The 25,991-nt window shown below is 44.3% G+C and overlaps 1 protein-coding gene across 2 annotated transcripts in view; it reads right to left on the bottom strand.

The window, feature by feature from the left end:
- Positions 1-25,707, bottom strand: part of DOHH (deoxyhypusine hydroxylase) — a 136,300-nt gene extending 110,593 nt beyond the window's left edge. The window contains exons 1-2 of one of the 2 annotated variants that reach the window (XM_077475826.1): positions 25,383-25,707; positions 6,677-6,753 (exon numbers count right to left, since the gene is read on the bottom strand). In XM_077475826.1, coding sequence (XP_077331952.1) covers positions 6,677-6,753; positions 25,383-25,659 — 354 coding nt within the window. In that variant the 5' untranslated portion in view covers positions 25,660-25,707. The remainder of the gene's footprint in view (positions 1-6,676; positions 6,754-25,382) is intronic. The other variant, XM_077475827.1, reaches the window with a different exon arrangement.
- Positions 25,708-25,991: the final 284 nt, after the last annotated feature.

Here is a 25,991-nt window from a genome sequence, read left to right as displayed (position 1 = left end):
CCGGGGTTCAAAAGGTTTTTTTAATCAAACCATGTAATACCAATATGTCATGTCCCATTTTGTGAAAAAATTTATGTATTAGCCTAGCTCTGGCCAATACCTTAAAAAAATAAATAAATAAAAAAATAAATAAAAAATCAAATAAGCGGCTCCTGAGATCGATAAGGCAGCCACTTGGACCGTCAGGGTACTAGCAGCCAACCCCATCTCCATTCCCTCATTCCTTGTGCACCAGGAATTAAAACGCTTCCATAAAATAAATTGCTCTGGTAACTTTTTTCAGCTACTTAAAAAGGGTTGAGACCAGTTTGACAAGCCTTTATTTTTTAGGATCTGCTCCTCAGTAACCAGCGTGTCAAGTTGAGGTGCTCCATATTGGGATGTTGAAGGGGCCCCCGAGTCAGGGGACCTTTCCGCAGTGGAAGTACCCAAAGAGGTTCCACTGCCATCCTCTGCACAGTTGAAAACCAGCCCCTTTTGGGGCCAAAAGGGAGCCACTAGAATCATACTTGTGGTCTCTCTTTGAAGTTTCTTCAGTACCAACAGGATTCATTGAAAAAAAAGGGGGAGAGGAGTAGCACAAGCAGAATCTCCACGGCTGTGCTAGTGCATCCAATCCGCTTGCTTGATCTTGCCCGTTTAGTGAAAAATAGGACCCCACCTTTGTGTTGGTTCGGGAATGAGAAAAAAATTAGGAGTTCCCCATCTTTCTATTCGTTTCTGGAATATCTCCGAGTTCAGATTCCATTCTGATTCTAGTATCCTTTCTCCGCTCAGAAATCTGCTACTAGATTCAGATCTCCCTTTAGGTGCACCGCTGTTAGGGGCATCAAGTTGTTTTCTGCCCAGGACAGAATCTGAAGGGCCAAGGCCAGTAACACTGTGCTTCTCATACCTCCTTGCCTTGTCATATATGCTACTGCTGTGGCGTTGGACAACACTTGAACATGGTGACCTTGGACAAGATCCCTGAAGGCCCATAGTCCAAGAAGAATGGCCCCTAACTCCCTACAATTGGAGGATCTCTTGGCTTGCTTCTTTGTCCTTGTCCCTTGAGCCATCTGCCCTTCCAGATGGGCGCCCCAAACCCAAGAGCTTGCGTCTTAACTTCCTTTCTACGGGATATCACCAGAGAAGGCCCTTGTCCAAGTTTGGGAGACAACTCCACCACCAGAGCTTCCTCTGAATCCAAGGGGGCATTCTGATTAATTTCTCCAGACTCTCCATAGGACCAATTCCACAGAATTGCCTGTTGGAGATCCCTTGCATGGAGACGTGCCCATTGTACCACTGGTATTGAAGCTGTGGGGAGTCCTAATACTGACATAGCTGCCCTGATCGAGATTGGCACGTTTGTCTGGGTCTTTTTTACCGCATTTTGGACCTTCTCTATTTTTTCCTCTGGGAGAAAAAATCTTTCCCGTACGGAATCGATTGTATATCCCAGAAAATGTATAGTCTGAGACAGGATCACGTTTGACTTCTCCTCGTTTATGATCCAGCCGAGACCTTCCAAGTGTCGCTTTGCCCCCTTCAGATCTTTCTCTAATAGATCCCTTGTTTTGTCAAATGGCAGGAGGTCATCTAGATATGGCACAATCAATATTCCTTTTACTCTGAGGGGAGCGAAGGCCTCTGCTATAATTTTTGTGAATATTTTCGATGAGGGCAGCCCGAAAAGGAAGGGCTCTGAACTGAAGATGCGAGATTGAGTCTCCCATGTGGGCCGCAAACCTTAGGCATTTCTGCGATACTGGTGCTATAAGCACATGGAGATACGCATCCTTCAGGTCTATGAATGCCAAGAAACAGCCTGGGGTCAGGAGACCCTTCACTGAAAAAATTGTGTCCATCCTGAACGTCTTCTACCTGATTGATCGGTTTAGAATCTTCAGGTTCAAAATCAATCTGAACTTCCCTGAAGGTTTCCTTACTAGGAATAGCACCCCTGCCCTTCCTCTTTAGGGGGGAACCGTTATCATCACCCTTTCTTGGAAAAAACCCTGTAAGATGGATGTCATTGATAGAGATTTCTCTAGATCTTGGGGAGCCTGAAATTGGTGGGAGTTGATAGAACTTTGTATCCCTCTAATAATGTTTTGAGAATAAAACAGACTGATAATTGCCATTTTCCACTGTGGGAAAAAAAAAAAAAAAAAAAAAAAAAAAAAAAAAGCTTGTAGCCTTACTCCCACAGTTGGAGGATTGTCACTTTTGCTAGCCCTGCTTGCCCTTCCAAGGACCGAAAGGGATGCTGGTCAGGGAGTCCCCTGCAGAAAGCATAGAGACTGGAAAAAATAATAAACGTTTGCAGTGGGTCCAGAGGAAAAGCAAAACAGAGGCACACAGATAATACTAAAAATTTCTAATGGTGGACTAGTGTGTTTTCTGTTGCAGGAAGGAGGAGCCTCTCTCAGATGCTGCCCTGGAAGATGATTGGAGAAAATGCGTTTCTGCAGATTCCTGAAAATGCAAAAAGTGTAAATAGGGAGTTTATAAAAAAAAATTAAAAAAAGCACCAAAATCTGTGTGTGTGTGTTGGAATGAATAAATAAGCCTCAAAAATGCAATAACTAAAAAAGCGACGTGATGCAAAACTGGACCTTTTTGGGCATGAAGTATTTTTTCAAAGCGCGTTTGTAGCGCATTTGTCACATGACAAGACAAGCAGCAAAATGCATGTCTGATAACATTTAGCGTGCTATTAACAATGAACGCCACCCAAGCACATTGCGCACTAACACGTTTTGGAACTGGGGGCAGAAGTGCACAAGTCTGCACTGCTCAGGTGTGGACAGGACCAGACAAAATATAGTATAGTATAATATATATAAAAAAAATTCCTCTTTCATTTTTAACCCACTGGTGCTGATCTATAGGAAGGAGGAAGTGTTCAAAGACTCCATTAAAGAGCCATAACAGGCATGCGCCCGCTGTACAGCAGGGGACCTGCTGTGCATGCCTGCTGGACACCAAGAGCCAGGACAAGGATCTGTCAATGTAAACAGACAGATCCCTGTTCTGACAGGAGAGTTTAAACGAAACTGAGCATAGGGAACAGCTTCGAATGAAGCCACCATATTTCCCAGGAACCTCATGCAAAGTTGAAAAGAATGATCCTTCTTTGCCCTGACCACTGAATCGGCTTCTTTATGGAGCTGATCTTTGCCTGGGGCAAAACCACCCTTTTCTGAGCTGTATCTATGATCAGACCCAAGTACTCTAGTCTTTTTAATGGTTTTAAAGAAAATTTCTCTAGGTTGAGGATCCAACCTAGGTATTCAAGGTAGTCGACTGTGGTGACTATGCTTAGGTCTAATCAGGCTACCGACTGGTCTATCAAGAGCAGGTCGTCTAGGTATGCTATAAGTCGTTATACCGTGAGCCATTAATTTGGCGAGAGGAGGAGCCAGAACTGTTGTAAACACCCGAGGTGCAGTAGCTAGACCGAAAGGCAGAGCTACAAATTGAAAATGTAGTTTTTCTACCTTGAAACTTAGATATTTCTGGTGAGCAGGGAAAATGGCCACATGCAGGTATGCATCCTTGATGTCGATTGACGCCAGAAGTTCCCCTCCTTGTAGGATAGACACAACTGATCGAATTGATTCAATGCGAAAAGAGCGGGTATTCAGGAATCGGTTTTGATCTTTGAGATCTAGAATAGGTATGACATCTCCATTTGGTTTTGGCACCGTGAAAAGGTTTGAATAAAACCCCCAACCTCTGCTCTTCCATGGGGACCACCATGATCACTTTTTAGACAAAAGTTGATCTAATGCTTAAAAAAGACTCTGGATCTTTGGGGATGTTTGACCTGAAGAAGCAGAGACAGGAACTCTCAGAACTCTAGTTTGTAACCTAGAGCGATTGTGGAGACCACCCATCTGTCTCGATACTCTTCCTGCCAGAACCTTAAGAACTGCAGAAGTCCCCCCCCCCCCACTCGAGCGAGTGGGGGCGCCCCTTCATAAAGAAGCTTTAGTACTCTGTTTTGTAGGATTACTGCCCCGGGATTTATTTTGTCCTTGACAGCGGGGGCAGTTGCGACTGCCTGGAGGCTGATGCCCCTGGCCCAGTTTAAATGAGGGACGTTTACTCTTTTCTTAAGTGGCAAAAGGTTTTTTTTTCCTCTTGATATTTTTTGGGATATATTTGTCCAAATCATCCCCGAACAGCCTTTCACCATGGAAAGTAAAACCAGCCCGGAGTTTTTTTGCATGGTGCTTTGGAAAAACCTGCTGCTTGTTGTAAATCACCTTTCATGCACTTTCACTTGATCTTCTGTGCCATTTCTGCTTGGATCAGTGGCAAGGGAGACATAAGGGTGCGATTTCTTCAAACCTCATGTCTGTAGTGTGAGTAACAGCCTGTGTGTTGTCCAGCCTCAGGCCTGGAGGGACAGAGGATCAAGTGAAACCGCATGAAAAGGTGATTTACAACAAGCAGCAGATGTTCTCTACAAAGCTGTAGGCTGTTTTGAGGTGTGTCAGCACAGAATATGAATATCAAATTATACCATTGTTAATTATCATCCTCGTTGGTCCGTATGCAAACTGTTTGTGGGGGCCCCCTCTGACCTTGGATCTATAAACTGACTCCATTAAGTTTTTGATCCCTGGACTGCAAAGCTGAGGGTCCATCAGCGCTGGTGAGTGGGATCACGAGAGGAGAGTGAATTCCTTGAGTGTGTTCTCTGTCTTTAAGCTGGATACTTGAATTACTGTTGCGAGCACTTGGCACTTTAATTATACTTTTTGTATTTTTATTCAATATTTAGCATTTGTTTATTTCACGTTGCACTTTAAATTGTGTTCAAATTTAACACATTCCACTAGCGCTGTTAAATTCTGCATATCCATTTCTTACGTTTAAGGTTTTAGTACCTTTGTAGCAGCTGCTGTGGTCTTCTCATATAATTTTTTTTATTTTTTTTTTTCCATTAGTGCAAATTTTTTCATTTTTATCCAATAGGTACCTGCTCTTGACAGCCCCTGGTGGACACTTTAGCCATGACAACATTTGCTTAACCACTTGACCACTGAGCACTTAAACACCCTTAATAACCAGACCAATTTTCAGCTTTCGGTGCTCTCACATTTTGAATTACTCAGTCATGCAACACTGGAACTATATGAAGTTTTTTTCCTTTTTTTCACACAAATAGAGCTTTCTTTTGGTGGTATTTAATCACTGCTGGGTTTTTTATTTTTTGTGCTATAAGAAAAAAAATACAGAAAATTCTGTAAAAAAAATGAATTTCTCTTTGTTTCTGTTATAAAATGTAGCAGATTAGTAATTTTTTCTTCATAAATTTTGGCCAAAATGTATACTACTACATATCTTAGGTAAAAATAAGTACAAATTGGTGGATATTATTTGGTCTTTGTGAAAGTTATAGAGTCCACAAGCTATGGTGCCAATATCTGAAAATTGATCACACCTGAAGTACCATTTCAATTCTTGAGACCCTAACATGCCAGAAAAGTACAAATACCCCCCAAATGACCCCTTTTTGGAAAGAAGACATTCCAATGTATTTAGTAAGAGGCATGATGAGTTTTTTGAAGTTGTCATTTTTTCCCACAATTCTTAGCAAAATCAAGATTTTTTTTTACTTTTTTTTCACAAAATTGTCATATTATCAGTTTATTTCTCACACACAGCATATGCATACCACAAATTACACCCCAAAACACATTCTGCTATTACTCCCGAGTACGGCAATACCACATGTGTGGGACTTTTACACAGTGTGGCCACATACAGAGGCCTAACATGCAGGGAGCGCCATCAGGCGTTCTGGAGCACCCAGGACAATTCTGACATTTCTCTCCTACATGTAAAAATCATCATTTATTTGCTAGAAAATTACATAGAATCCCAAAACATTATATATGTTTTTTTAGCAAACACCCTGGAGAATACAATGGTGGTCGTTGCAACTTTTTATCTTGCACGGTATTTGCGCAGCAATTTTTCGAATGCTTTTTTTTGGAAAAAAAACAGTTTTGTGCTAAAAAAAAAAAAAAAAACAACAGTAAAGTTACCCCAATTTTTGCATAATGTGAAAGATGAAGTTACGCTGAGTAAATAGATACCTAACATGTCACTCTTCAAAATTTCACACGCTTATTTCAAAGGCGACGATTTAAATTTTTTTTACTGGTTAAATGTTTTGAGTTACAGGGGGGCCTAGAGCTAGAATTATTGCTCTCGCTCTAACGTTCGCAGCGATACCTCACATGTGTGGTTTGAACAGTTTTCATATGTGGGCGGGACTTACGTATACGTTCGCTTCTGCATGCGAGCACATGGGGAAAAAGCCCTTTAAAAATATTTTTTTTTTTTTTATTGTTCATTATTTATTGTTCATTTATTGTGCATCTATTGACCCCCACCATTGTCACAGGATTTGACTGACTGGAGTGGGAGACAATGGCTGCCCAGTGAGGGGGGGCCAGTGTTGGGAGAGCTGCTGTACACAGCACTGGATCAAGAATAGGTTCAGGTAAAGTCAGGTCAGACGTCTCTCAACTAATTAAATTTGTTATAAACCTCTAATATCTCAAACCACATACAGATGCTTTTAAAACTATAAAGGCGACAATTAAAAAAATTACAGTATTGCAAATGTCAGTTTAGTACGGTTAGACCTTCTGAAAAAAGGACTTACCTCAAGAACTGGATCTTCACTATATTCTTTAAGAAGTTCAAGCATTTCAGGATCTCCAATAGCACCTAAAGCTTCTCCTAAAGAGTAAAAAGGTAGGGAAAAAAAAAAAAAAAAAAAAAATTAAAAACACACGTATGACAATTTCTATAATGGCTAAAATAAGAAGGATTTATAAAAGCGTGAGCAAAGTGCAAACAATCAAGTGTCTCCATTTTACATAATGGCTGTCAAGGATATATGATGATACTGATGTTGCTGAATGATTTACTAATTATATATTTTTTAAATTATGGAAAGTGTTCTTCAGAGCCAAATTGCATCTAATCCAAAAGAATAGTGCAGCTCAGCTTACCAGAGCTTTTTCTGTAGATGAACTATTCTATGAAGCATATTATAGTGTAGAGAAGGATTTAATTCACTAGTCTTCAAAAGTCTTTGAAAGTCTGTGTAATCAATTGAATAGTTGATGAGGAATGTCTTTCTTGCATGATGTAATTGATTTCAGCTAACTTTATTGATTAGCACTCTTACAAGCTACTTGTATATGGACTTGTGTATAACCAGCTGCAGGTATGTGGTCACGATGAAGGGCGTCGTCATTGTGAGCCTGAAACGTTACCTAAACATGCCCGATTCTTGATGTAAATTTTTATCAAAAAACCCTTACTTTTTGTGCAGCAATCCCTTTCTATTTTTTTATATTTTAATCCCAGGGAAGGACTAGATTGCTGGCACAAAATATCCAAGAGAACGTTCAGTGCACCACATCCATTGAATAAATAAATTGAAATTATAAGAGAGACATAGATAGATAGATAATATCTATCGTTTTTAAGGGGGGGGTTTTATGGCTTTTTTTTTAAGCCATGGTTATATGGCTTAAAGCCGAGTTTCAGTCATTTCCAGTCATTTGTTTATTAAGTCAGCAGCTACAAAAAGTGTAGCTCCTGACTTAACCACTTTACATCCCACCCATGTCCATACGACATCCTCAGGAGGGATCTCCCATCCTGGGCGGGTGTTATATGACGTCCTGGGTTTCCCGGCCATCTGGGGGGCGCGTGCTCCCGCCCTCGTCACTCGAGAGCCAATGCGTGTGCCCGGCACCCGCAATTGCCCGTTAACCAAGCAGGACTGTGGAAACTTGAGCCAATGGGTGTCTAATCTAGGCGTTTAATATAGTAAGGTTGAACAAAGACACCAGTCCATTCAGTTCAACCTGAGTGTCTACAATTGTCCCTATCCCTGTACATTGCACACTCACATCAGTCCCTACCCTCAAAGAGCCCACAATCCAAGGTCCCCATTCTTATACTAGGGCCAATTTTGGACAGAAGCCAATTAACCTACCTGCACGTTTTTGGAGTGCGGGAGGAAACCGGAGTACCCAGAGGAAACCCACGCGAGCACAAGGAGAACATGCAAACTCCAGGCAGGTAGTGACGTGGTTGGGATTCCAACCAGCGACCTTTTTACTGCTAGGCAAGAGTTCTACCCACTACACCACTGTGCCACCCTAAGTTTTGAAAAAACTTCTCATCTTCCTCCTTAAAGGGGCACCTACGGTTCCAAGTCTTATATTTTAAGAGCTTTCTTTCAGGCTCCTTCCACTCCCTTAGGATAAAATTTTAAGGGCAGAGTGTACTGGAATGACTCTGGATTGGGGCTTAACTAAACCTCTACACATCTTGTCTCGAGCAGATACTTGAGTCGTAGGCTCCTGTATCTCTTCAGACGCATAAATAGCTCTAAGGAGGTTCTCCATGTCATTGGCTAAAAAAATATGCCTACCAGACCTGACATCCTCTCCTCCTTCCTCATCTAGGCCGTCTACAAGACCCTCATCAATGAATCCCTAATCAGGGGCTTCAAATTCTTCCTCAGAATCCTGAGAAAGGACAGACCTCGGAGTCTCTGGTCGCTTCTTAGATCCCCTGGAAGAGGCTGAGCTCTCCTGGGAGGAACAACCTTCCTTACTGGAATGAGCCTCTGGTTCGCTGGACTTGAGGGAAGACTCAAAGGCTTTGAGTGTTGACAACATCTTAGTCTGGAATGTAAGAAAGTCTCTCAAAACTTGAGAAGTTTCCTTTCCCATTAGCTTTTGAATACATCTAAAGCAAAAGGGCTTAGGATGGTCCAAAGGCAGTTTATCATTGCAATTCCCGCATCTTTTAGAATGGGATGAGGTTTTTACAGGACGACTGGCAACCCTATGGGCAGTGGTGTCCCTGAAAAACATAATACACAGACACAAGATTAGGATGATCCCATGTCACCCAGAGGAAAGAGTCAGGGTACCCTCCCCCATCAGAACCTCCGGAGGCCGGTCTGACTCACCCCCTGTGGTCTCCTCCGTGGCCGTGGACCCTGTGGGTCCCTTGAACTCCATGCTGTTGGTGCAACTAACCCGTCTGCCAGCCACCAGAGCGCATATAAGAAGTTGGCGCCTGCTCCTCCTGGTCTCTATTTTTTATACGCCTTTAGGAATGCTCAGGGTTGTTGAAAATCATGAAGACAGCGTCCCGAGATGCCGCTGCCATTTGGCCAGAGACAGGAAATAACGTCATTCCTCTAGCAGGCAACGAGCGCTCCCAGCGCACAATAAATGCATTCCTATTATGGACAACCCATGCGAGGCACGGAGACGGCAAAAACACACAGGCACACAGTCACAACCTGCCTAGGCTGAGGAAACGGAGGAGAAGCTACAATTGCTCCCTTGAAGGTAGAGAAAAGGTCAGGACTCCTTTTCTACACGCCACCCCCATCCAGGTAAGGAGGGGAGGCAGGATAATGGCCCCTGAAGTTCAGGGTACACCACTGTATTCCCATTTCTGTTGCGCCCCCCCCCCCCCCCCCCCAAGGAGAATGTATGGGGAAACCCCCCCCCCAGGTAGGATACAGATATCCTACCAGACCCAGAGGCTTCACAAGCTTTTGGTCCAGCTGCCAGGGGGAGACCAGCCACCCCAGGTTTCGGGTCTTCTAGAAAAAAAATAAAAAAGGTACCAGTTACTTACCGGTAGCTGTCTTTCTGGGAAATCTTCCAGGACGGCACACCTGAGAGATGAGAGGCTCCTCCCTACAGGAAACACAAATCGACAGCTGTTTGAAGTCCCCACCCTTCCCCTTGATCCTCAGTTTGTAGAGAAGTAACACCTGAACCCGGTTCACAAGGGAAATCATTCCTCATAGGCACTCCCCTTCTAGTGTTCTACAATTTTCCCTCCTCCAACGGGTGGGAAGTAGGCCTGCTGTCCTGGAAGATTTCCCAGAAAGACAGCTACCGGTAAGTAACTGGTACCTTTCTCAAGTCATCTTCCAGGACGGCACATCTGAGAGGATAAAGAAGTACCTCAGGCCTACCTTAGGGTGGGGCCACTGCAAGACCCTCTTGGTGAATCCTGGTTCTGCAGTGAGCTTTACCTCCACTCCATATGCTCATATGCTTGATGAAGGTATCTTAGCTGGATCATGCGGCTGATCTGCAGGTCTGCTCTACAGATGTCCCTGCCTTTTCCGCTTCGGATGCAGTATCTAGGCGAAATTGGCTCTTAAAGATGGAATCAGAAAACATGTTAAACTTGTAGGTTAGCAATGTTGCTTATCTCACACATCTAACAACCATGGCCTATTGTGCCTGTAGGTGCTACTTAGAACCACTAAAAAGATAAGAGACCTGTGTAAGACAAGGACACTACATTAATCAATAAGAGAGCCTGTCTTAACACTACCCTGTTCAGGGAAATAAAACGGGGGGGGGGGGGGGGGGGCACTGACAGACAACCTTTTTTGTTCCTTTTTATCTTTATGTCAGCAAAGACTATAGGGAGGCCTACTTAAGGGTAATAGATTAACAGAAGCTTGATCCCTGGGTTTAAGGCATGCCCAATCTATGTCTTTACTTTGACAAATACAGACCCCAATGGAGGGGTGGGTCACTTGTTCGAGAGATCTCCAGACAAGAAATGGCCTGGATATACAGACTCAAAACTTATGTTCCGTTCGGGTTGAATGTGGACACGGACGTGAACGCTTTCATCAACAATTCGTGAGGGCGCGCACATCCCTGCCACATTCTTCCAGTTGTTTTGTTCACTTTGTGAATATCCTTTGTAAAATAAGGAACCCCAGTTATTGTGGGGCCCATAATAAGCACTGAAATTGGTATGCTGTGGGCATTGTCTTGTATTTATTATTGAATAACTTTCCATGTCCTTTGTGGGAGACGTTTTTTGAAAATGGGGAATATAGCTTTATATGATGTTTTATTTTTACCAAGTCAAGGATGGTAGCTTTTCTAAGTCTGTTTACATACTATGTTCAATTTAGGATATTGTGAGCTCTCCCCACTAGACTTACACTCTGGGCCGGTGGCTTTACGACATATGTCCAAAGGGGATGCTTGGGAGGGAGTACCCAAGGTCAGAACTATGGTAAATCTTGGTATATCCTGATTGTAGGATCTTAGTGTGAAGTAGCATGTGTTAAGGGGTCACAAGATTCTGTCTATATGGAATGATGGGAACGCAACATTGATTTAATATTTTTCATATATCAATGGCACCGCAAGGGAGTCAGCAATAGAGGTCGACCGATATATCGGCCGGCCGATATATCGGCCGATATTTGCCGTTTTTTAAATAAATAATCGGCAACGGCCGATTGTGTTGCTAAAAAGCCGATTCTACAGCGGGACTTTGAAATGACTTCTGTAAGAAGTCAGTGTGAGTTGCCTGAGTCGTCATAGCAACACTTTCCTCCTCTCTGGGCAGACTGCCAAGAAAAGAACTAAATGATACAATGTTTACACTTCTGAATGAATGAAATCATCTCTGTGTGTAGAAGTTCTCAGTTTAACCATTTAAAGACTAAATCTTTTCTGACACTTGTTGCTTACAAGTAAAAATCCTGTATTTTCTGCCAGAAAATCACTTAGACCCCCCAAAAATTATATATATTTTTTTAGCAGAGATCCTAGGGAATAAAATAGCGGTTGTTGCAATATTTTATGTCACACGCCATTTGCACAGAGGTCTTTCAAATGCATTTTTTTGGGAAAAAAATACACCATTTAAAAAAGTAAAATAAAATAAAAACAGTAAAGTTAGCCCATTTTTTTTTTTTTGTCCAAAAGTTTTGACTACCCGTTTTTTATTTAATATATAGGTTTTTTTTTTTTTTTTTTTTTTTTTTTATCTAGATCATACATACAAGTAAACTGAGGCGATTCAGTTCGCATTGTGCGCTATATAAGTATTTCATTCATTGGAGGTTTGTTTTGTTTAATAAATGTTTAAAGTGGGAGTCCGCCGGGACTCCGCGTTTTTTTTTTTTTAAAAGCCAGCAGCTATAAATACTGCAGCTGCTGACTTTTAAAATAGTGACACTTACCTGTCCAGCGCGCCCGCGATGTCGGCACCCGAAGCCGATCTCTAGATCGACACTCGAGTGCTGCCGCCGCCATCTTGGGTATGGGAATCAGGAAATGGAGCCTTTCGGCTTAATTTCCCGGTTCCCTACTGCGCATGCGCGAGCCGCGCTGCGCAATGAGGACGGTCCCCGCTGCCTCTGGGATCTGTGTGTTTCCCAGCAGGCAGCGGGCCACTTGCGGAAGGGGGCGGGCACTTGCGGAAAGGGGTGTAATGTACGCCCCTTTCCGCAGAGAGCTAGCCCGGAAGTGGGTGCAGTTACCTGGATTATCCAGGTAACTGCACCCCCCTCCCCCCTGAAAGGTGCCAATTGTGGCGCCGGAGGGGGGGAGGAATCCGATGAGCGGAAGGTCCATTTTAGGGTGGACCTCCGCTTTAAGTGTAAGAAATTTTCTGTATCACTTATGAAGGCTGCTTTCAAACTGGAGCGGGAAGGCGTTGATGGTAAAACGCAAGTTTTAGCGGCTCTTTACCATCATTTTAGCGGTGCTATTTGGCTGCTAGTGGGGCACATATAACCCAGCTAGCGGCCAAGGAAGAGGTTAAATGCGCCCATGAAGCACCGCTGCCAAATCGCATTGCATGCGCTTCGGCAGTGGTGCCCATTCATATCAATGGGCAGGAGTGGTGGAGGAGCGGTATACACCACTCCAAACGTGCTGCTTGCAGGACTTTTTTTTTTTTTTAAGATCCTGCCAGCACATCGCCTCAGTGTGAAAGCACTCTGTCTTTCACACAGACTGCAGGGGAGCCATTTTGCAGGCACTTTACAGGCGCTATTTTTAGCCCAAAAGCGCCTTAAAAAACGCCCCAGTGGGAAAGGTGTGTTAGATCAAGGGGGATTAAAAATAAATAAATAAAATAAAATCGGCCTAACATATCGGCCCAAAAAAAAAAAAAAAAAAAAAATCGGCATCATATATCGGCTATCGGCCGCCATGATTTCTAAATATCGGCATCGGCCAGAGAAAAACCCATATCGGTCGACCTCTAGTCAGCAATGCCCTTTTTTTGGGGTTAAAATTATGGAGGTTTTTTTGGTGTATTCCGATCTTAGGACTCAACGAGGAGAGGGGTCTGGTGATTGACCCGCCTCCATTTGATGTGAGCTGAGCCCCCATGTACCAGAACAAGTTCCCTATCATTTATTTTTAAATTCATTATTGATCGTATTTTTTATATTTTTTATATTTTTATTTTATCAATTTTTATTTTTTATCTCTTAATTTTTCATCTATGGTACTTTTCTCCTCTTCTGTTGGGGTGATATCATGTTCCCCCAAGCTGTAAGAGTATACAGATTGTATTTTAAAGTAGCCCGAGCCTGGTATCTGGGCTGATATGCGTGGTAACCGCGTTTTGTCTATTAGATTATTAATGGAGATTTTGTTCTGTGTGGTTCCACAATTGGGGCGCTAGGTGGCGCCCTAATATAGATGCTACCTTTGTGAGGGACATTAGCTTGACTCTATGGCCAATAGGTGCGTGCCCGAGCGGACGGTGATTGGCTACCGGACGGGACGCACTGGAGACTACAGGCTGATGAAAATGAGGCTTGGTAGCTTCTTTAGTGAGCCATAGACCGGATATGACATAGAGAAATGGGAATGAGGCTTGACTGTCGTAGCCATATACTGGATATGACAGCGGAAGTGAGGCGTGGTTATTGTGGGCACATCTATTGGGTGATGACGCCGGACCGGAATTCAGCCGAGAGTGAGAGCGAGGCTTGGCTTCAATGGACGGCCGTAAACCGGAAGTGGGGCGGCCGCAAACCGGAAGTGGGGCGGGAGAAGTCCCAATATAGTATTCCATGTTCATTCCCCCTTTTTTTAACATTTTTCCCAAAGAGATAGAGATATACACCAATTTAGATGGGCGCACGTTACACTGAATATAGTTGAACACCAAATACTAGGAGTTTGCATACCGGACCTCGCCGAACCGGAAGTCATCATAGACTGAAAGCGAGGCTTGGCTCCATAGGATGGTAGTAGACCGGAAGTGGGGCGGGAGGATTTTTAACATGATGTCCCACGTTCCTCTTCCCCTCTTTTATAGTTATAGTTGGAGGTATGTACTAGTGTGGATGGCTGTGTGACCCAGGAGACTTGGTAGGATAACATATATCAGTTTTTGTGCGCTTGATCATTGATTCCATCATAGTCTGGATAGACATTAGGAAACTAATGCGATTGGTTGCCCTTTGGGGGGGGGTGTGGTTTTCTGACCCGGATCCAGTCTTTGATTGGTCTAGGGGGTGGGGATCCGACCAATCAGGTATGGACATCAGAATGAGGCTTGGTTTTGGTGGGAACAGCCAGGTGGCCAGAGTGAGGTTTGGAGGATAGAGACAATATAAATGGAGGTGACGCAGCGTGCCGCGCGTGCCCCTGGATGACGCAATTTGTTGCGAAATGCGTAGGGCTGAGTGGTACGCTATACATCACCTCGTGTTTGTGACGGTTCCTAGGAGAACGGGTCTGTCTGTGTGCGTCCGGCCGGCGCAACGGACTTAAGGCTTATTTTCTTCTACACATTTGTAAGTGCATTTTTACTTTTTTTATTTTGAGAAATAAAGGGTTTTACACTATTTGGAGCTTTATCTTCCCTTTATGGTCCCGATGTCCCTTCTTTTGAGTCCTTCTTTGAGGAATACACTTGGGAACAGGCCTTCTTCCCAATCCCCACTGGCGTAGTGGAACCAGGAGGAAAGTGAGGATCCCCTTTGGCCGGAAGTCATTCTTACAAGTCTCGTGTGACCCTCTGTAGTGGGGGGGTCAAGTTTTTCTGGTAAGCGGCAAATTTTTATCACATGTTGGTGGCGGATTGAACACTTACCCTCTCATTGGACTAAGTGGCTGTTTTTTCCATGAATATGGTGGTTTAGTTTTGGAAGGACTTCATCTTCACACTTTATAATAATCGTTTTTGTGGTTTATGTATATGGACTCACTGTTTAAATAATGGATGTTTTTGTTTTATTTTCTTTTATGCCGATAGAGGCCCACATAACGGAAATTTATGTTGTAAGGGTTCATTTTTATGTTCAAAGTTCTCTATATGTGCTTTACATTATGCACACATGTTCACTAATTTATATATGGTTATTATACTGTGTTTTCAATTTATAATTTTTTTGTGCACAATTAGTTGTCTGCATAAGTTACCGTATATACTCGAGTATAGGCCGACCCGAATATAAGCCGAGGCCCCCAATTTACCCCCAAAAAAACTGGCAAACTTATTGACTCGTGTATAAGCCGAGGGTGAGACATGCCTGTCCATCCCTGTGTGTGTGTCCGTCCCTGTGTGTCCGTCCATCCCTGTGTGTGTGTGTGTCCATCCATCCATCCATCCCTGTGTGTGTGTGTGTCCATCCATCCATCCCTGTGTGTGTGTCTCTCCATCCATCCATCCATCCCTGTGTGTGTGTGTGTCTCCATCCATCCATCCATCCCTGTGTGTGTGTGTCTCCATCCATCCATCCATCCCTGTGTGTGTGTGTCTCCATCCATCCATCCCTGTGTGTGTGTGTCTCCATCCATCCATCCCTGTGTGTGTGTCTCCATCCATCCGTGTGTGTGTGTGTGTGTGTGTGTGTCTCCATCCATCCGTGTGTGTGTGTGTGTGTGTGTGTGTGTGTGTGTGTGTGTGTGTGTGTGTGTGTGTGTGTGTGTGTCCAGCCTACCTGTGTCCCGAGCCTCCGTCCCGTGCCTTGCCTCCTTGCCTCCGTCCCGTGCCTTGCCTCCGTCCCGTGCTTCCTTGCCTCCGTCCCGTGCCGTGCCTTGCCTCCTTGCCTCCGTCCCGTGTCGTGTCGTGCCTTGCCTCCGTCCCGTGCCTTGCCAGGATCGCCTCGGCGGCCATTCTAAAATTCAAAAGCCCCGCCTCCGCCTCCGCCTGTGATAGGCGGAACACTGAATTTCCCAGAAGCCTGTGTTCCGCCTATCACCGATATCGTCTCATCCTCGTACTACGGACGAGGATGAGACGATGTCCGTGATAGGCGGAACACAGGCTGCTGGGAAATTCAGTGTTCCGCCTATCACAGGCGGAGGCGGAGAAGGAGGCGCGGCTTTCAAATTGTAGTATGTCCGCCGTCTGTCTGCTCGATACGCTGATCGAGCAGTCAGACGGCGATGACTCGAGTATAAGCCGAGGGGGGCACTTTCAGCCTCAAAAAAGAGGCTGAAAATCTCGGCTTATACTCGAGTATATACGGTAAGCGCGGCTTAGTAGTATATTTTTTCATTTTTTCTGTATTTATGTGACACAGCAAAGCCGCAGCTAAACGTTCATTCCCACAGGTATCATTTTAGAGTACATATAATTTACACTTTTTCACATTCTTTCTTTATGTCTTTACTTACGCCTGAGAGCCTACTTCAGGAGATTAAAGTCCCTAGCAGAAGTAGACTACCCATATTGCTACGTCTAGTTTTGCTAAAAGCGCGAAATGAAGGCCATGCACCGAGCCGAAACCTATTTGATTGGGTATACATCTTTATACTTCAGCCTCAGGCCCTAATACTCCTCTGAACAGAACTCTCCAAGTTCTTACTAAACAGAGCGATTCATTATCCCCTTCCTCCAGTGTCCCATAACCCTACAGGGCTTCAACCCTAGGAAATGGTTCTGGCATCCCTGAATGTAAGGGGGGGTCGAGGTTTTCTGACACGTGGCATCTGCAGCCCGAACTCCTGGCCCCTCCATGGAAAAGAAGACTGAAATACTAAAAGGTGATACATGTATTATTAATATCACACATAAAAAGATCATAGATTGTGGGCACGGCACAATAGATTTAGACAGAAAGCACACAAGCATAGACAACAATGTTGTGTACCTAAGTGTGACTAGCTAAACCCATATATCAAATATGGGAAGAGATCCAAATCTGAACCTCAATGTAGACAAACAGTCCTCACAGTCTGGTTTTCTGATGTGCTGCCAAGATGTAAAAACATTAACACACAGGCAAACCCTAAATGCTGCGTATTTCTGAAGTGCAGCTAGCTAGGTCATAACTGATATATAAATACAGAAAGGACAGGAACCCCTTTACTGTTGTGTTTTACTGATGTACAGCAAAACAAGGCTATAAATATAAAAGACAGAAAGACCCAAACTTCTATGTTGTGTATTTCTGACAAACCACCAAATACACAGTTATAAGATCAATATGAACACCAACTCCCGTGTTGTGCATTTCTGCTATGCCACAGGGTAAAATATGGATCACAAGACAATCTTTTCTGTCATGCACTTCTGTAGTGTAGTTCAGATAGAACCAACACTGAGAAAGGACACAAGCAACCTGCAGCACTGTGTTTTTCTGAAACAGAAAGCACCAACAAGCTTCCATCTTGAGTATTTCTGCTGTGCAACAACATAAAACAGGGACAAATGAGCCTATGGCTCCCACACCCGTGCGACCCCACTTGCGACTTGGGACTGCAAGACGCAAGAGAAGTCATACACTATGGCTTCCAATGGGTACCATTTGTGTCTGTGCGACTCTAGCAGTCCCTGATTCCTGGATCCACAGACCTCAAGATTACACAGGTCGCAGGGGAAAAAAATAGCAACTTTCAGGTCGAACAAGTAAGGGGTCCCCAATGCTGTGACTCCCTGGAGTGCCAGCAACCCCCTGCTGTGTATCCCTAAGATGCAGAAAGGTACATCAATGAGAAACATTGCTCACTGCTGTGCCTGATATACAAACAAAAAGGCAGTAAATATAGGACATACAGGACACAAACATTCAATCTTTGTGTATGTCTGATGTGTAGCAATATACCAATACTGAGCAGAAATGCCACCATCCTCAATGTGTCTCTCAGCTGAGCAGCAAAAACAAAATCAGAAAAAAGACAAGCAACCTTCACTGCTGTGTCCTTTCTGATAGGCAAGACATAAAAAAAAAAAAAAAAAAAAAAAAAAAAAAAAAAGGACAGACAACCTTCAATCTTCTATATGTCTGAAGTGCAACAATATAACAATTCTGAATAGAGATAGCACATCCATATTGAAGCGATTTGGCCTTGCGACTCAACACGTTGAATCGCATGGCTAAAATCAGCACGACACCACTTTGTGGTGCTACACGGATTACCAAAGGCAGTATATGTACTACCCCTGGCAGGGGTTCAATTTGTATTTCTGCTATGTAGCCCAACAAATTCAAACCATCAATTTTCACTGCTGCCTTTCTGATAAGGCAGTAATACAGGACACAAAACCCCACAGACCTTAATAAATATATATATATATATACACACACACATACACATATATATATATTCATACACATATATATATTCATACACATATATATACATACACACACACACATATATATATATATATATATATATATATATATATGTCTGATGTGCAACAATAAAACACTCTGAATAGAGATAGCACATCCATATTGAAATGATTTGTCATGCGACTCAACATGTCAAATCGCATGTTTAAACTCGGCAGCCATTGCCGTTAATAGCACTGTCTGAATCAGCACACCGCTACTAAAATCAGGAATATCAGACTTCACGGCTGCCTTTCTGATAAGTAACCACCAACAAGACAGTAATACAGGACACAAAGCCCCACAGACAGACCTCAATCTTGTGTATGTCTGATGTGCAGCAATCTAACCATTATGAGCAGAGATGTCACCAGACTCAATGATGTGCATTTCTGCTGTGCAGCACAAAACCAGAGAGTACAGACCACCTTCACTGTTGTATTTTTCTGATCTGTAGCCAAACAAAGCAGTACCTTTAGGATATAAAGGACAGCAGTGCAGTACATTTCTGATGTACACCAATATAGCCCTTATGAGCAGAGATGTCACAAATCTCAATGTGTATTTCTGCTGTGCCACAAAAACATCCCAGCAAGAACAAACCTTCGAATGGGAGTCCGCCGGGAGTTCCACCGTTTTTTTTTTATTTATTTTTTTTAAAAGCCAGCAGCTACAAATACTGCAGCTGCTGACTTTTAAAATAAGGACACTTACCCGTCCAGCGCACCCGCGATGTCGGCACCCAAAGCCAATCTCTCGATCATCTCTCAGGTGCTGCCGCCGCCATCTTGGGTATGGGAATCAGGAAGTGGAGCCTTTCGGCTTCATTTCCTGGTTCCCTACTGCGCATGCGCGAGTCGCGCTGCGCAATAAGGATGGTCCCCACTGTCTCTGGGATCCATGTGTTTCCCAGCAGGCAGCGGGGGACCTTCGGAAAGGGGTGTAGATTCTGCGGAAAGGGGCGTACCTTCTGCAGAATCTACACCGGAAGTGGGCGCAGATGCCTGTACTGTACAGGTACCTGCACCCCCCTCCCCCCTGAAAAGTGCCAATTGTGGCGCCGGAGGGGGGGGGGGGATTCCAATGAGCGGAAGGTCCACATTAGGGTGGACCTCCGCTTTCACTACTGAGGTCTACTGGTATGCAGCCAATGAGGAGTCATGGTCTATCCCTTTATGAAATAACCAACAGGCAATTTATTTCATAGGCAAAGCATGGGCTGTAGATATTAAACCTTCACCACCAGTGAAGGAACAAATCCTAAAATGGTTGGACACCCTTCTATAGAAGTTGTTTTCCTACCTTACCTCCATAGACTGAGCAAACACTAGCCAGCCCCTACTCAGGTGGGGCTGACTATCAACTAAAGTCTCAATGAGCCCAGCCCTAGAGACCAATTTAAGACAGCGTATCGCCCATATCGGTGCTGGATGTTTGTCCACCTCAGCTCCCGGTTGGAGCTGTTCTCCGGACCGCTCTTTTAGTCCTACTACCACATTGGCTACACAAAGAATTCCAGTGAGTCAGCCTTGGTCGGGATGATTATGTCGCTCCCCAACCCTGTTTCTCTAGTCATTTTTATATATTTTTTTCCCTATACAATTAATTTTTTTATTCCTACAAAAATTATTTTTAAATTCCATATACGCTTGCTCCTGATGAGTGGCAGTTAAGCCACGAAACGCGTAGAGCTAATGGTTTCCATGTATTTACCAAATCGTACTAGACCTCTTTGTTATTATAGAATTCTTACTCCCCCTTCAGGTTTAGTGAGGTCATAGGTCCTGCGGATTTTATTTCTTAAGTACTGTCATATACCATGCCTTTTGGAGACGAATGAGGAAACGTTTTATTGTTTACATCATATGAATGTATCATTTTTATTCATATTTATATTGTTTTGTCCATCTTTATTAATGCACCTAATTAGAGTGTATTTAGTGAAATCATTATCATATGTATTATGTATGTTGCATTACCACTTTCTATTTATTAAACCAGGGGTTGACAAATCTGCTTGGAATCTAGGAGCCAGCTAAAAAAGTTAGGAGCCAGGTCCGTGACGGCGATCTGGACCTGTCCCTGTCCTGACATGGAGATGAGCGAGGGGAAGATAGCCCCCAGCCCCCCACATATGAGATGACCTCCCATTGGACACCCGCTCGAGTGCTAAATGGCCGCTGTGATTGGCCATTTAGCATGATCTGTGATTGGCTGTATCCAAGGGACACGGCCAACATAGAAATTCCCCGATGCACGCCCATGGCGGCGTGCAGAGGTGAAGTAAACAGGAGGATGTCCAGGGACGCCCTCCCGGCAATTGGTGTCCGCGCTGTAGACATCTTTTGTCTATAGCGCGGGCACGAAGTGGTTAACAAAAGAATGTGACTTTTATTTCCGCCATATTCCCGCATATTTACTGCCATATCCCTGCTAAGGGTTCGATCAGGTCCACCTGAAAAACCGACAGGTGAACCTGATCAGGCAGCCCTTGTGAAAGGGGCCAAGCAGGTAGGATTACAAATAATAATTATTTTTTCCTTAATGTTGCTTATTTTTTAAAAGTAAAAAAAATAAATTTTAAATACAAGCTATTATGGGGAAAAAAAAAAAAAAAAAATATATATATATATATATATATATATATATATATATATAGCTATTTACCAGCCACCACACTCATCGTTGGGCAAAAGGCACCAGGCAGGGCTTTGAAGCTCCATTAGGATTAGCATTATTGGAAGGGGTTGTAATTTCAACATCCACCACAAGATGGCGCCAGACTACGGAAAGACTTTAGAAGGCCGCAAAGCCGCGGCCTCAATTTCTGGCCGGGGCGGCCCGATGCAATCGCACGGCGGAGTTCGGGGTCCACACGGAGACAGGATACCCCAGCTGTGTTGCCCCAGGCGCCAGGATGCGAATTCTAGTCGCAAATGCGACCTGGCGCCCGGGGTTTTTCGAGCCCTGTATTAAACTGTACCATTATTATGTAATTTTGTATATTTTGATGCATCAATAAAAAACTTTTTTACATTCGCCCTTTTATCGTTTTGCTCCCATGTGCTGCATTTAAAGTCCCATCTCCCTTGTAAATTATTTCCCCCCCTCTTTTTTGGTTAGCCTCTAGAAGAGGTGGTTACCAATTTAGCCTGGGGGTAAATAGCTACTTACAGACTTCAAACAAGCAATTATGTAGCTCTTGCATAGGTTTGCACAGAAAATCCTCAATTAAAAGGATGTAGGAAGTGATCTATGGTGAATTGCCTTTAGATCTGCCACTGAGAGGATTGAAGCCCAAACCAACAAAAACGTTTTTTCTTTCCTCCTACACTGTAATATAACCACAGTGTAAAGGTGGAGTGGGAGGTTGGAGCTTATGAAAGTTAGCTATAGCAAGCAACCCCCAAAAGGAGGATCTGTCACAAGGGAACCCCTACTGTGCCACACAGAAGCTTGTTCCCTGCCCATCCTTGAATGTTAGGTCAGCTTTTAAGCATCATGAAGCAACTTCAGATTCCTAGCAGCTGGGCCAATAGGGCCGGTAACCTAGTGCACCTTCTGACCAGGGGAGCTTCTGAATCCACCAACCACTGCCCAATTAATAACTTGTTCAGGTATACCTGGCCTGTAAGTAACTTTGTATCTACCAGGTCCCCTCTGTACGCTATATTCATCCCTACTAATGTACCACAAGTGGGCATGTAGGGAGAGGCTGGCAACCTACTGCTGCGATAACCACAGTGTCTCTGCTGTAAGAGGGAGCTGTGGCTGGTGGTTTTAGCAGTGGCGTCTAGGCTATTTGTATCCCGACCCCAGGTTCTGCACTGCACCAGTCAGTCAGTCAGTATATACACAGGGAAGGGGAGCAATGGCCTACCTACCTCTTTACCATCTGAGGTGGTTTAGGCACACTCGTTCCTCTGCACCACCTGTCCACCATACAGCGTCTCTGATGTAAGAGGGAGCTGCAGCTGGTGTTTTTAGCAGAAGCTCCAGGGCTATTTGAATCCAGACCCCAGGGGAGATTATCTCAAATGCCCAGAAACCCTCTGGCTGGAATTGTGGATTTTGCAGCTAAATTCCCAAGGCAAAAGGAAAGTACTCACCATTGTCATCTTCCCCTTTTTGCCACAGTCAGCGAGCTTGCTTTTCCATCCTTATGGTCCACACGCAAGGAGGATAGCCGCCAAAGTGCCCCCCCCAACTGCTGTACCCATAGGGAGGTGCAAGGTTAGGCCGTGTCCTGCACTGTACCAGTCAGTATATACACATGGGGGGGGGGGGGGGGAAGAGGGGCAATGCCTTCCGTTCCTCATTCCCCATTCCCATCTGAGGTGGTTAAGGCAGACATCCACCATAGTAAACTGGTGCCTCCTTGCTCTAGCGAAAGGAGGATGTGGGTGCCTGCTCCTACTGACTCTCAGCCTTCCCTCCTGGGTAAGAATGCAACCGTCATTTTCCTGAAATTTGAAAATGACGCGGGTGCTTGTTGCCGCACCCTCTCCGGCAGCCCACGCCAGCTACCGGGGACCCAGGAGTCGGGGACACGATCCCCCTGGAAAGAACCGATGGCCAGCACCCCCGTCTGAACAGCCACCTGTACAGGTAAGGAGGGGAGACAGGATAATGGCCCCTGAAGTTCTGGGTACACCACTCTACCCAGGGTCCTTCAGCTCTCAGAGGGGCTCTTCCAATTTCTGCTGCCCCCCCCTGAGGAAAACATAGGGGAACCCCCCAGGAAGGACAAGAATATCCTACCAGACCCAGAGGCTTCCTAAGCTTGTGGTCCGGCTCCCAAGGGGAGACCACCAGCCCCAGGCTTTGGGTCATTTGGAAAAAAACAAAGTTTCGCTGTGTAGAGAGAAACACAATCAAAAACTGAGGATCAAGGGGAAGGGTGGGGACTTAAAACAGCTGTCGATTGATTGTGTTTCCTGTAGGGAGGAGCCTCTCATCTCAGGTGTGCCGTCCTGGAAGATGACTTGAGAAAAAAAAGTTTTGCCGTGGGGAAACAATCAAAAACGGAGGAGCAAAGGGAGGGGCAGGGGTTTTAACCTCTTTGATTATGTTTCCTGTCAGGTGGACCAGTCATCTCTCAGGGTGCCGTCCTGGAAGACGACTTAGGAAAAATGTTAAATATTTAATTTGGGCACAGTGTAGCATGACCGCGCAATTGTCACTCAAATTGCGACAGCACTGAAAACTGGCTTGGGCAGGAAGGGGGGTGAAAATACCCTGTATTGAAGTGGTTAATAAACAGCCCCTCACCTGTCCCACAGTCCAGCTGTGTGCTCACCGCAGCTGAGTTCTCCCCGCTTCCTCAGCATCTCTACTATTGGCACCTGGCTGTGACAGCTTGCGGCTTCACACCCAGTTGACCACTGCGGTCTAACTGGCCCTGAAGTCTTCTAGGACAGTCATGTATCCCAGAAGACTTTGAGAGGGAGAGCTTCTACAGAAGTGGGAGCAGATACCTGTCAAATTCGGGTACCTGCCCCCCCCCCCCCCCGAAAAGCTTTTTGTTTCACAAACAGGAACCAGGGAGGAGGCCTTAAAGCGCAAGTTCCACTTTTGGTTGGAACGCCGCTTTCAGAAGCCAACACAAAACAATTGTGACAATTCATGGGCACTAGCTGAGCAAACATAGCAATGTGATCAAATTAACCACTTCTGGATCGCCCCACACAGATATACTGCTGTGATTGGACAAAGCGGTAGCCAAGTCTCAGGAGAAGCAGAATGGTGGTCTGCCTATGTAAACAAAGCAGATGGCCGTTTTGTCAAAGTGAAAAAAAAAAAGCATTCACCGTACAGTTAGAAAGCATCCCCATGGTTCACATTTAACCCTTTGATTGCTTCTGATATTAACCCCTTCCCTGCCAGTGTAATTTACAGAGTGACGGTGCATATTTATTTTTTTAAGCACTGATCACTGTATTGGTTTCACTGGTTCCCAAAAAGTGTCACTTAGCATCCGATTTGACCACCACTATGTCGTAGGCCAGGGAAAAAAAAAAATGTATACAAATATCCCATATTTTGTGTACACCATCATTTTTGCTAAAAATAATTATAATACCTGGCGCCAAAAATTAAAAACCATAAATATAGCTGCTAGGGGGGCTAGCTAGATATAAAGATTCTAGTGCAAATTGGAAACAAGTGTGATGGGAGGCGCTAGACCACTAGTGATTAATTACAAAAATAGACAGTGAACATATCCATGATTTTGATATAGGCACTAATAGTACATGTGCAGCCAACTCAGGTACACACAGGTTACTTTTCAAGTAGTTTAGTGGCACTGATATATTTAAATATATTTTGCTACTCATGGATGTTTATTCACTATTTTTGTAATTAATCACTAGAGGTCTAGCGCCCCCATCGCACTTTTTTCCAGCTATAATTTTTTGTGCTTATTGGGATATGTTTTAATAAAAACATGTAGCAGAATACATATTGGCCTAAATTGATAAAGAAATAAAAAAAGTTACTTTTATTTTTTTATTGGATATGTATTATAGCAGAAAGTAAAAAAAATGCTGTGCTTTTGTTCAAAATGTGTCTTTTTTATAGCGCAAAAACTGCAGAGATGATCAAACTGCTGCCAAAAGAAAGCTCTTTGTGGGGGCGACAATTACAATTTGGATACAGCGTCAAGCGACCGTGCCATCGTCAAAATAACGTAGTGCCGTATCACAAAAAATGGCCTAGTCAGGAGGAAGAGAAGGGGGGGTAAATCTTTCAGGGCTGAAGTGATTAAATTAGCCAGTCTTTGGCCAAAATATGGAAAGTTCCCATCTAATGTTATCCATGACACCCTAATAATTACATCTAAAAACAACAGCAGTCAGAAAATGATCTAAAAAGTTCTTAGATATATTGTTTTCTAATATAAAAAAAACTGACTATGGCCTGTTAAAGCGGTGTGAGTCCAGTAGGGGGCAGCTCTCACCTGCTTCATGACGCACCATGGGCTCCTGGCTCCGATCTCTCAGCACAGAGCACAGTATGGGAAGCGCGCTCCGGTCTCTCATCTGCCCCAAGCAATAAGCTAGCTCATGCTTCAGTAACGCGGACTGGTCGCTGAACCCCCGGCCGATCCACTCCACAGCATTCGGGCCACCTATATTGCGAAGGGTGAACAGCGCCCGAAATCGCACTGGCAGGGGGCGGCTTGTATCCACCAAAACCCGACCCACGCTGTCAATGTCTGCCTTACTGGGTGCCATGTTACAGGAAGAGTGGCGGGTGGATGACGTTACGATAGGAAGAGGTGTTCTCTCATAATCTCCAACCTATCAAAAACTTCAACCGCTTTTACTGCGCGTGCGCGAGCTTTCTTCTGCACGTCGGATTGCGACGTAAAAGCCATCAACTTTACTACACCAACTCCTCTTGCAGCCGCATAGCGATCTAACGCACGAAAATCATTCCCTCAAATTCTCTGTTATGGCATCCGTGCGCATGTGCAGGAACACCAACATTCCCTATCATCTTCCGACCGCCTCACACGTAAACCAAAGGAGATACGTGCACATTTAAGCAAAAACACAGTTTTATC

The sequence above is a fragment of the Lithobates pipiens genome, unplaced genomic scaffold, assembly GCF_037356315.1.
Source record: "Lithobates pipiens isolate NorthernLeopardFrog02 unplaced genomic scaffold, aLitPip1_a1.2 Scaffold_13, whole genome shotgun sequence".
Taxonomy (NCBI): Eukaryota; Metazoa; Chordata; class Amphibia; order Anura; family Ranidae; genus Lithobates; species Lithobates pipiens.
Note: the sequence above shows the minus strand (reverse complement) of the source record. Positions and strands in the feature narration are given on the sequence as shown.